This window comes from Tursiops truncatus, chromosome 2, assembly GCF_011762595.2.
Source record: "Tursiops truncatus isolate mTurTru1 chromosome 2, mTurTru1.mat.Y, whole genome shotgun sequence".
Lineage (NCBI taxonomy): Eukaryota > Metazoa > Chordata > Mammalia > Artiodactyla > Delphinidae > Tursiops > Tursiops truncatus.
Window position 1 is genome coordinate 157,315,620 of NC_047035.1, and position 11,583 is coordinate 157,327,202.

The window sequence follows — 11,583 nt, forward strand, 5'->3', positions numbered from 1 at the left end:
CTCAACGAAGATCCCACATGCTGCAACTAAGACCTGATGCAGCCAAAAATATATAAAATAAAATAAATAAGTAAATAATAGATCTTAAAAAAAAAGATTGGACTCAACAGTCCCTCAAAATGAGGTATGTATAATGTTACACATGTCCGCGCTCTATGTAATATCAATGAATTGGAAACAGCGTAACTACCTATCGACAGGGGACTTGATTAAATATATACAGTGAGGCGTTCATACAATGGAACACTATGCCGCAATTTAAAGCAACTTACATGCATTGATATGGAAAGATTTTAAAGATCTACTTATGAATAAAACAGGGCACAGCAAAGTGTGCACAGTGCAGTGCCACTGGTGTCAAAGACAACAATGAATCATGTTTGAATTGTTTGTTGGATGAGAATACTCATCGAACGTTCACAAGAAACTGTTAACGGTGGTTACTTGTTTGGAGGGTAGGGGGGAACTGGGTGGATGGGTGTCGGGGGTGGGAGAAAAAAACTCTACCAACTACCATTTTGTACTTTTAGATTTGGGAATCCACATGAACATGGATTATAATTCAGTAAACGATTTTTTTTAAGTGCTCCCTGGCTGGAACCCAATAAGTTCTATTGAATGAATTACAGCACACATGACAGCTTCCCCATCACTGTTCCCATCTCCAACACATATCCCTGTCACCACTGCTGCCACCACTCTGCCACTGCCCTGGGAAGAAGCAGGAAGCTTTTTTAAAGCTACATATCCTTTCAATTTTAAAGCCCTACTTTCGAATTACCAATTTACAGTCATCACTCTTTATACTTGACAAAGTGCTTTCAAACATGTGCTCTAATTAGGTCCTTATAACAACCTGAGACAGTGTATATGTTTTTCGCCCCATTTTATAGATGAGAAAACTGAGGTTGTGAGACATTAAGGGTCCTGCCTAAGTCACGCCTCTGGAAATGGCTGAGCCAATCTCAATCTCCTGATGAAAAGTCGACGTTCCTTCTGATGCAGCTTGGAGGATGACAACTCCCCCACCATCCTTCCTGACTCCAAAATGGGAAAAAAGAAAGATGGCAGCAGGTCTTTCACAGATTTTACTTCATTCCCATGACATTCTAGAACAGTGTGGAGCCGTCTGGGTGTTGGTCCTAGGGGACAGGACTTGCTGAGAGGGGAAAACAGACAACTTCTGTTTTGATTGTTACACTCCCCCAGCAGGGAAGAAAAGAAGGAAAATCTTCTTGGCTGGTGTGGAGAGAACCCTGCCAGAAAATGGGATGGATGCTCTCACTTGCCAAAGACATCCCCCGCGGTCCCATTAACACCATGATACTGCACCAGAGAGACGCTAAACAGGAGCAAGATTGTGTTTCTACCGTCTGAGGCATGGGTGGAACGTTTGAGGACGGAACTAGAGAATGGGAGGATCTGGCTGCTGAGGATGAGTTGCGGATCACCCTGGGTGCGCATCACAAAAAGTTTCCCTACATAAGATTTTCCTCTGGTTCCATTTCTTAACCCAGAGCCTAGATCCACCGTTCAAGCTGACTGGGGGCGTAGAGAAGAGCAGCAGCAACAGTGGAAAGGACAAGAACTCCGTGTTCCTCCGGGATTTATCATCGTCTAAGATACGGCACGTAATTCAAGAAAGCCACGTTAACGTGTGACACCCAAGGCCGTTCATAAAGGTCTCAGAACAAAGGAAGGATTCATGTGTTCCGATTAGCAAGAGTCTAACTGGAGTAAAAAGGTGACCTGCACAGCTCCTCTGATCCCTCCTAAGACCGAGAACCCACCACCTTAGGAAAAACATAGCTTCTAATGTAATAGGCTGTGTTTATCCTGCATAGGAGAGAAAATAGCATGCTCACCTTCAGACAGAAAAGGCAGAGAATTGTTAGCCTTTTTTGGAAGAAAGGAGCAAGTAATTGTCAATAACTCTTCATCTAACTCTCAGATCTTCAATTCACAGCTACTTTAGTCACTCCAGAGGCCATAAAAATTTCTCAAGGAGCGTCGTAAAATGTAAATGCTAACAACATTTACCAGAAAGCCAACTTAGTTTTAGTTTAAACCTAAATTCTCAAATGAACTAGCTAGTTTAATTTAGCTCTAATGTGGTACATTTCAAAATGGACCACGGATAAAAATGGAGAGAGCCAAGGTGTTGAAAAGTACAAGGTCCATAAACGCCTTCAGCTACACAGCAGCTCAGCAATCTGGAACAATTAATTTTCCTCCCCAGAAGCTTCTGACTCTTAGAGCAAATGCACACGCCCACCCTTTGTTGTCTAAGAGACCAGGGTGATGAAAGGGAAAAGGAATTCTCCCCAAGATCAACATCTGACCACCAGAAATAGGACTGCCTTCACACTGAAACAATTCTCCATGGTCCTATTGTTCTACTTTTTTCTAATGATGGAAAAATCTAATTCCAGGGAAATGCTAATAGCTTCATTATGTGACCACAGAGCTAATCAGTTATATAGCTAAAGAGTTTGGGGGCTAAGCTATAAGGTATTTTTGGAACAACATCTGATCTCGTGAAATAAATCTATTGTTACCAAGGATTTAGTAGTTTAAGCAAAACTCTCACAGGATGGAGACCCAAAGGACCAAGACTAAAAGGATTTCATTCGGAACATGCTAAGGACTGACCCAGGCTGGGGATTCTCAGGCTGATACGTGGTAGGTCCAGTTCAATGCAGGGTGGGTGCCGGCACGGATGAAGAGCAGAAAAACAAACTAACAAACAGGTGCTTGGAACCATGCTGGGAGCAAAATATAAGACAAGCACTCAGAAAATTCTGGCAAACCATGGAGGAAGGGTCAGAGGAGTCTAGATCTCTGTCAGTAGAGTAGGCCTAAGGAAGGAACCCTTGGTCATGTTAAGGAAGTAAGAATCAACATTTTTCCTTAGTTGGATGCACCTGCCCTTCACGAGAACAGTTTCTGGGCAAAGAACATGAAGAAAGCCTCCAGGTGCCAGGGAGCGCTGGGCAGAAGGTAAGGAGGTTTGGGCAAACAAGGCCGCTCCCCTGGCCAATTCACCAGATAAGAGAAAGTCACATCCCCCAAGGCCACCCCAGATAGGACAAAAGAAGGAAGCCACCTAACATGTGCAAATTTACCCATGAAAAAAGTCCTTGTTTCAGGGGACACCCACATCCCCACATCAGAACTCTCTCCAGTGGTCTGTCACACGGTCCTAAAAACATCTCAGATGGGAGACTGGGAGCCATGGGCCACCACCTCCCCTGACCTGGTCCCACAATCACCACAGGTCTATTGTGGCAATGCCACTGCTCTGGGAATGTGACAATCCTTAAAATGTCCCCACAACTCTGGCAACTGCCTCAGATTGAAAGATCCTTTTTATACTTTCATGCCCAAAACTACCCGACCCTTACATTCCACAATTACCTTGGTCACACTGTACCTCTACGTCTTAGCAACTATAGATAAGAATCATAGAAGTGTTAGCTATGATAATTATTTAATTCCATTTCCTTAAGGGCTTTTTCTTTCCTCTTAGAAAATTCCTTAGAGCCCTATGCTATCAATAATAATGATAATAATAGTGGTAGTAGTCATAATAGCTCGCGTGTATTGAGCACTTACCGTGCTAAGTACTGTGCTAAGGGCTTTACACATTTCCATTTCCTGCCTAGTTAAATCATGTCCCATCAGCCCTCCGGGGTAGCTGCTACTATTGTTTCCATTTTACAGAAGCGGAAACTGAGGCACAGTGTGCCAAACTTCATCCCATCTTGTTCCCTCACTTTGTGAGGAACCCCACGCCAAACAGTAAAGCCTCAGAAATCCGAAGTTTATAAGCAGTGTTTGTTAACTGCTGGCAGGGAAGGGAGGAAAATACTCTTTGGTTTGGGTTTTTGGAAGAGGACTCTTGACTCCCTTGGTCACAAAATGCACACAAGATGTAACTCTTCTATTATTTTGCTGTAGCTCAGGGTACAGCCAATTCTTACCCTAGTGTCTTCTTGGACCTCCCAGTCACTGGAGAAAGTTGCCAGTTGCTGCCCTTGGGAACAGTTTGAAAACTGGAAAAGGCTGGAAAACATCCTTCTGTTCTCTTGAGTGTCTGGAAAGATGGCATCTTGGAAATTGACTCCATGAGGCAAGAGGTTATAATTTTCATCCATCCTAATGGAAAAAAGGAAAAAAGCAGAGCTGTACACTGGGTCCATATGGGGTGTACCATCCTGAATCAAGAGTCAACAGAAGACTGTGACAGGCAATTTTATGACTATGTCTTTTTTTTAATTAAAGTATTGTTGATTTACACTGTTGTGCTAATTTCTGCTGTATAGCAAAGTGACTCAGTTATACACGTATATGTACTTTCAAAAATATTCTTTTCCATTATGGTTTATCCCAGGAGACTGGATATAGTTCCCTGTGCTATACAGTAGGGCCATGTTGTTTATCCATTCTAAGTGTAATAGTTTGCATCTACTAACCCCAAACACTCAGTCCATCCCTCTCCCTTCCCCCCGTCCTCCTGGGCAACAAGAAGTCTATTCTCTTTATCTGTGACTGTTTCTGGTTTGTGGACAGATTCACTTGTCCCATATTTTAGATTCCACATGTAAGTGATATCATATGGTATTTGTCTTTCTCTTTCTGACTTACTTCAATTAGTATGATAATCTCTAGTTACACTCATGTTGCTGCAAATAGCATTATTTCGTTCTTTTTTTATGGCTGAGTAGTATTCCATTGTATATACACCACATCTTCTTTACCCATTCATCTGTCAATGGACATTTAGGTTGTTTCTACATCTTGGCTATTGTGAATAGCGCTGCTATGAACATAGGGGTGCATGTATCTTTTTGAATTATAGTCTTGTCCATGTATATGCCCAGGAGTGGGATTGCTGGATCATACAGTAGTTCTCATTTTAGTTTTCTGAGGAACCTTCATACTGTTTTTCATAGTGGCTGTACCAACTTACATTCCCACCAACAGTGTAGGAGGGTTCCCTTCTCTCCACACATTCTCCAGCATTTGTTATTTGTAGACATTTTAATGATGGCCATTCTGACTGGCATGAGGTGGTACCTCGTTGTAGTTTTGATTTGCTTTTCTCTAATAATTAGTGACGCTCAGCATCTTTACATGTGCCTACTGGCCATCTGCATGTCTTCTTTGGAGAAATGTCTGTTAAGGTCTTCTGCCCATTTTTTTGATTGGGTTGGTTTTTGTTGAGTTGTATGAGCCGTTTTTAGATTTTAGAGATTAAGCCCTTGTCTGTCACATCATTTACAAATATTTTTTCCCATTCCATAGGTTGTCTTTTCTTTTTTTTTTTTTAATGGTTTCTTTTGCTGTGCAAAAGCTTGATTTTGATTAGGTCCCGTTTGTTTATATTTGTTTTTATTTCTATTGCCTTGGGAAACTGACCTAAGAAAACATTGGCACGGTTTATGTCAGAGAATGTTTTGCCTATGCTCTCTTCTAATATTATGGTGTCATGTCTTATGTTTATGAGAGAAAGTCTCATAAAGGCACAAAGTCTCTAAGCCATTTTGAGTTTATTTTTGTGCATGGTGTGAGTGTGCGTTCTAACTTCACTGATTTACAAACAGCTGCCAATTATACGACAATGTCTTCCATGGCTCTCATTAGAGAAGTGACTTTGTTTCTCTGCCTCACATCACATGAGTCTATTCTTAAGGTTTTCAAAAAACGTAAGTTGGGGAGTGGGGGAGTGTGTGCGTGTGTCTGTTTGTCTATTTGTGTCTCCCCAGTGGCCTTCCTTCTCAGAGTGTTTCTCGGCGAAAGGAAAGCCAGTTGTAATGAGCCGGGATTCAAGTCCTACCATTGCTACTTATCTCCTGTCTGACACAAAGTGAATTTCTTAAATTCTCTAAGCTTCAATTTACAATCTATAAAAAGAGGGTGACAACAGCGCCTTATTATTTAATGGTGGTGTGAGGATTGCATTTTAAACAGTAAGTAAAGCATCTGGCACAGAGTGAGAACAGTATGAAAGTTAGTTAACATTTTTACAGAGCCTCACGTAAAGTACCTGTTGGCAAGATAAAGTCAAGAAAAGGAAAAGGAGAGATGGGAGTTACCCTCCAGCCCAAAGGGGGCATTTAGAGGTCACCAGGGAGTCTCCACTGCCACTTTCTCCTGTGACACTGACCAGAATCTGTTCTCTTCTCAGTGGGTCCCAGAATAACAGAAGAGGAATGATTTGTATGCGGTTGTTAACACACATCAGGGCAACACAGCCCTGAGAAATAGAAATCTGTCAGACTACCATTTGACTCTATTTCTACCCTAACGTTTTATAAACATGTCAGAGCAAAAGATGAAAGAGTTGGCTGACCACCGCAGAGCCAGCAGACAAAACCGTATTTCATTATAAAATCGGAAAAGAAAATAATGTCTTCTCAAGTACTCCAGCTCTTTTTTTTTTCTTTTCTTTTTTTTTTTTTTTTTTTGCGGTACGCGGGCCTCTCACTGTTGTGGCCTCTCCCGTTGCGGAGCACAGGCTCCGGACGCGCAGGCTCAGCGGCCATGGCTCACGGGCCCAGCCGCTCTGCGGCATGTGGGATCTTCCCGGACGGGGGCATGAACCCGTGTCCCCTGCATCGGCAGGCGGACTCTCAACCACTGTGCCACCAGGGAAGCCCCAGCTCTTTTTTCTTGGGAAAATAAAGTTTTATTGTTGAATAGTTTTATACCTGGGTTCCCAGTGTTTTCCCTAAATAAAGGCATGAAAAAATCTATGTGAAGTTTCTCTGTATCAAGAAGATACTGTCTCACTCCTTGCTGACTTCATTTAGAAACTGTACTTCTCAAGCAATTAAAAAAAAACTCAGCTTAATCTAGCTAAACCACTCAAGCCAACACAAAGCACGCCATGTATTCTAAACTTAGCTATTCTGGCTTCAATATGGAAAACATGTGTTGACATGAGCTTACTGACGGCCCTCTGTGGAACTTACTGTTTTCTTTCTCAGTGACATGAAATCTCGAGAGCTAAAAGTGAGTCTGCAGGCCAAGGTCATGGTCATTCCATATACCCTTACTGCTACTCCAGGGGCTGGGAAGACTGGATCTCCTGGATCCCCTGAAGATCAAGATAGCGAGTGAATCCACGGCCCATCACAGCCGTGGATTCACTAGCCATCTTGATAGATACAGAACTTCAAAATGGAATCTAACTTATCAGTCTTCTCCTTCAACTGGAGACAACCAATGCATTTAGGGTTCCACCTGCTGCTTTTTATTTCAAACTTCAGTTGAACCCATCGTCTGAATTCTTATCCACACGCATTTCATCGTGACCACAAGACCAACTTTCATGGAACTGCACGAGGTTCCAGGAATCTCCTATCAGACAGGGCGTCCTACCTAATTCACCTCTGTAACTTCAAAGCCCTGTGACACCCCGCCCCGAGCCCTTACCGCCCCCCAAGTCCCTCCTCCATAAACCTTTGCTATTTCGAAGAGCCTGGCATTGAGGTCTGCTGGCAGCTGATACGAGCTAACACGAGTGAAACAAGAGGACAACAGCTGGGTTGCATTCCACACCATTCCCATCTTGGCATTTAAGCAGGTGCGCAGAATAACTATTCGTTCCCCATCTAACCTGAACCAGGTGTTTTGCATGAGTTACTGTGTTTTAGTCTCAACCAGCCTTGTTTCTCACATTATGAAGGTGAGGCTATTGAGGTTCTGGACAAGGTCAGTAACTTGCTCAAAATCATAGGGAGAACAGAGCCAGAATTCCAGCAAGTCTGATTTCAAAGGGGGTTTGTTTTGACCACCGCCCAGCCCAAACTACTCCCACCGAATCCAGTTTAAAATATAGGGTCTCACCTATATTAGAGTTCCACCTAAATTAGGGTTCCACCTGTTCTTTATTTCAAACTTGAGTCGAAGCCATCACCTGAATTCTTACCCACAAGCATTTCATCTGGACCACAAGCCAACTTTCATGGAACTCAATCAGAGAGGGCTCCTGCCTGATTTACCTTTATATCCTCAAAGTACTGTGACCAGGGTCTCCCCACCCACACCCCGGAGCCCCCCCGCCGCATAAACCTTTGCTCCTGGAATAGGCTGACTACTTGTTGCTGGAAACCACTTAGAGCTTTTGCCTGAAACACTCTTCTGTCCTTTAAGCGGAGGAATCATCCCTCTTTTGCCAAGTCTTAGCCAGAGGTACCCAGGATGTTGTAGACACGGCGGGAGGAGCAGGAAAGAGTCGAGTACGGGAAGGAGCCCAAGGCATCATCTAACATCGCACGCACGGCCAGGATCCCGTGGGAGGTACTGATCCGGCTCCGAATAAAGGTGACCTCGGTTGGTCACACGCAAATGGCCGAGGGGGTGGTGTGGGCGGGAGGTGGCGGGCTCACCTGAGGAAGAAGAAATAGGAGTAATCCTGGACCACGGTGTGGGAGTGACAGGAGAAGTAGCCCAGGCCGGTGAGGTTGAGCCTGGAGCCCGCGGGCACCTCGAGCATGCTGCCCCACGCCTGGTCGCACAGCATCTCGATCTCGGCCGAGTAGAAGAGCCCCGCCTCGCCGGCCTCGTACTGCCAGGGCAGATAGTTGTACAGGCCGTGCACCTCTTGGTGCAGCGCCAGCACCTTGGCATACACGATGATCTCGGCCAGCTCGGCGCGGCAGCCCTCACTCAGGGGTCTCCACTCCGAGGGCAGCTGGCAGCTGCGGGAGGTCCCCAGCCGGCCGGCCAGGCAGAGCGCGGCGAGCAGCAGCGGGCGCAGCATGCCGGCAGCGGGGCGAGCGGCGGGACCGGCCTGGTGGGCGCTGCGCCCGGGGCGCACTAGCCGGTGCGCATGGCGGGGAGGCCCGGGGCGGAGCTGGGGCGCCGGTGGCGTCGGGGAGCCCGGAGCGGCCGGCCCACGGTGCCGCCCCGCCGGCCGGGAAGCGCAGCCCTGGGCGCTCGGCGCGCCGCTCCCTCTGCCGCCAGAATCAGCCGGCTGGCCCTAGCCCGTGACGCTTTAAAAAGGGCGCGGGGAGGGCCGACCTCCGCCTCCTCCTGCCCCCAGCGGCTGGGGCGTGGACGGCAGCGGGAGGGGCGGAGGCGGGACGCGAGCCAAGGGCGCGCGAAGCTCGGGAGACGCGGGGCGCTGGACCCGTAGCCCCGGGCCAGACGCGGTGTTTGGGGAGCGCCGGGCTCCGCGGAAAAGCCAGTGCTGGGAGGGGCGGCCCAGCCCTGTTGCAGCGCCCCGCGGACCGACTGGTCGAAGCTTTCCAGGCGCAAAGCCTGTACCAGACGTGGCGTCCGTAGAATGATCGCTGTCAATTGCCATGATTAGGCTGTATACGTTTTTGCACTTTCTGTAGTCCATTTAGAGTCAAATACACAGGAATCTAACTTTACCATCGCAGAGGTCAACTAGGAAATTCAATGTGATATAACAAACTTTTCTGGATTCATTCGTTCTCTCTCTCCCCACCCCCCTTATTATTTTATTATTATTATTTTTTTTTTTTTGCGGTACGCGGGCCTCTCACTGTTGTGGCCTCTCCCGTTGCGGAGCACAGGCTCCGGACGCGCAGGCTCAGCGGCCATGGGTCACAGGCCCAGCCGCTCCGCGGCATGTGGGATCTTCCCGGACGGGGGCACGAACCCACGTCCCCTGCATCGGCAGGCGGACTCTCAACCACTGCGCCACCAGGGAAGCCCCCCCCTTATTTTTTAATAATGCTGTTAGGAAAGCCTTAAAGATTTGAAAAGCCAAAGCCAGACTGCTCTGATTTTCCTACAGTTACATGATTTCATGTTTTACATAATTCCTACATTCAGATTCTGAATACCCTTCACCTGAGAAATAAATTCAGCAGTAAACTGCAAACAGCTTTTCACAAGTCAATGAGTGGCTGTGAGGAGACCCAAACTCCACAGTTAAATCTTTATTCCTAAACTCAGCAGTTCCTTTTATCTCCAAATTGCCTTAATTGTTCCTAATGTAGTAAGAAGAAAAAAGAGGATATTATTTATAAATATGTATTATTTTATATAGGCAATACAAAATATCATGCATATAATTTACATATATGCATATGTCATATATATTATATAATATATATTTATAATAAATTTATAAGCAAAACTGCCTTAAAATGGAAGGCTCTTTGTTCTGCGAGCATATTAACCAGGGTATCTGCACGTGTAAATCTTAGAATCCAGCTGAATTCTTCTCTGTACTGAAGGGAAGAGTTCTTAGGGAATTCTGGAAGGAAAGGTAAAGAGAAAAGAGTGTAGAGAAGCAGGAGAGAAAATTCCAAGGCTGGGCCTCACCTCCCATGATCCCCAAATCTTCTTACTGTGATCCCTGAATCTTCGGTTAAGACAACTAAATTCGTCAGTGCTTCTTGTGACGGAAGTTTTTGAATGGCAACTCTGGGGCACAGATCCAGCCAGCGTGGGACAAGGAAAGGGGAGGAAGAGTGTGTGAAAAGGGCAGCCTCAGGGAACCAGAAGACATCTTCGGGAGGGCTTTGGCATCCCAAGAAGTGGAATGACCAGGACTCCAGCCAGCGCTGCCCAGCTTCTGAGAGAATGGAAGGCTCCAGCCAACACTGGGTCACACTAATCCAGAATCTGATCAGTGACTCAATGGACCAAATTCTTATTCCTACAAAATCATCTGTGACGGGCCTAAAAGAAGAAAGAAATCAGAGTAAGAGCTCCTCACAAATAACTAACCCCTGCATAGCTAGTAGTCAGCCTGAGGCCTCAATTAATTTTGTAGAAAAAGTAGTTATATTGAGGGAAGCAAGTGGACAGTAGTCCCGATGGTATATGACTCCTCACTGCGACCCCCCCCCCATGGTAGGTACCAGACTTTCCCAATGGTATGGAGGATGGCATCACATGCTGTACTTCAGGACTGCTCATTTGTCTCTCACTGAAATTGTGAGTTAAAACATAGTCACTGTCTTAGTCTGATCAGGCTGCCATAGCAAAATACCATAGCCTGAGAGGCTTAAACGACAGACATTTATTTCTCACAGTTCTGGAGGCTGGAAGTCCAAGATCAAGGTGTCAGCAGGATTGGTTTCTGGTGTGGTTGCTCTTCCAGGCTAGTATACGGCCGCCTCCCCTCTGTGTCCTCACACGGCCTTCCTTCTGTGTACCTGCAGAGGGAGAGAGATCTCTGGTGCCTAGTCCGTCCTCCTCTTGTAAGGACACCAGTCCTATCAGATTAGATCACCACCCTTGTGAACTCATTTAACCTTAATTACTTCCCTAAAGGTCCTATCTCCAAATACAGTCTCATTGGTGGTTAAGGCTTTAAGCTATGAATATAGGGCAGGGAAGAGGGGGCAGGAACAGGGGACACAATTCAATCCATAAGTTATTTAGCAGGTGTTCTGCAGGTTTGCTAGAGAAAAAGAGAGAGAGGATATAAAAGGGTTTATATTCCTGGCAAGCCGACCTAGAGCAAGCATTGCCAAATCATAATATGAACAACTGCTAACATTTACTCATCGCTTACTATGGGCCAAGCACCATTGTAAGGACTTTGCATATTGTAATGCTCCAAACAACACTTTGAAGCAGGTACTGCTT

General features: G+C 45.8%; 1 protein-coding gene across 1 annotated transcript in view; it reads right to left on the reverse strand.

The window, feature by feature from the left end:
• The window catches only part of CCDC3 (coiled-coil domain containing 3), a 101,623-nt gene extending 92,626 nt beyond the window's left edge, over positions 1-8,997 (reverse strand). The window contains exons 1-2 of the mRNA XM_019933275.3: positions 8,397-8,997; positions 3,984-4,158 (exon numbers count right to left, since the gene is read on the reverse strand). Of these exons, the coding sequence (XP_019788834.1) occupies positions 3,984-4,158; positions 8,397-8,770 (549 nt within the window). The 5' untranslated portion in view covers positions 8,771-8,997. The remainder of the gene's footprint in view (positions 1-3,983; positions 4,159-8,396) is intronic.
• Between the last annotated feature and the right edge of the window lie 2,586 nt (positions 8,998-11,583).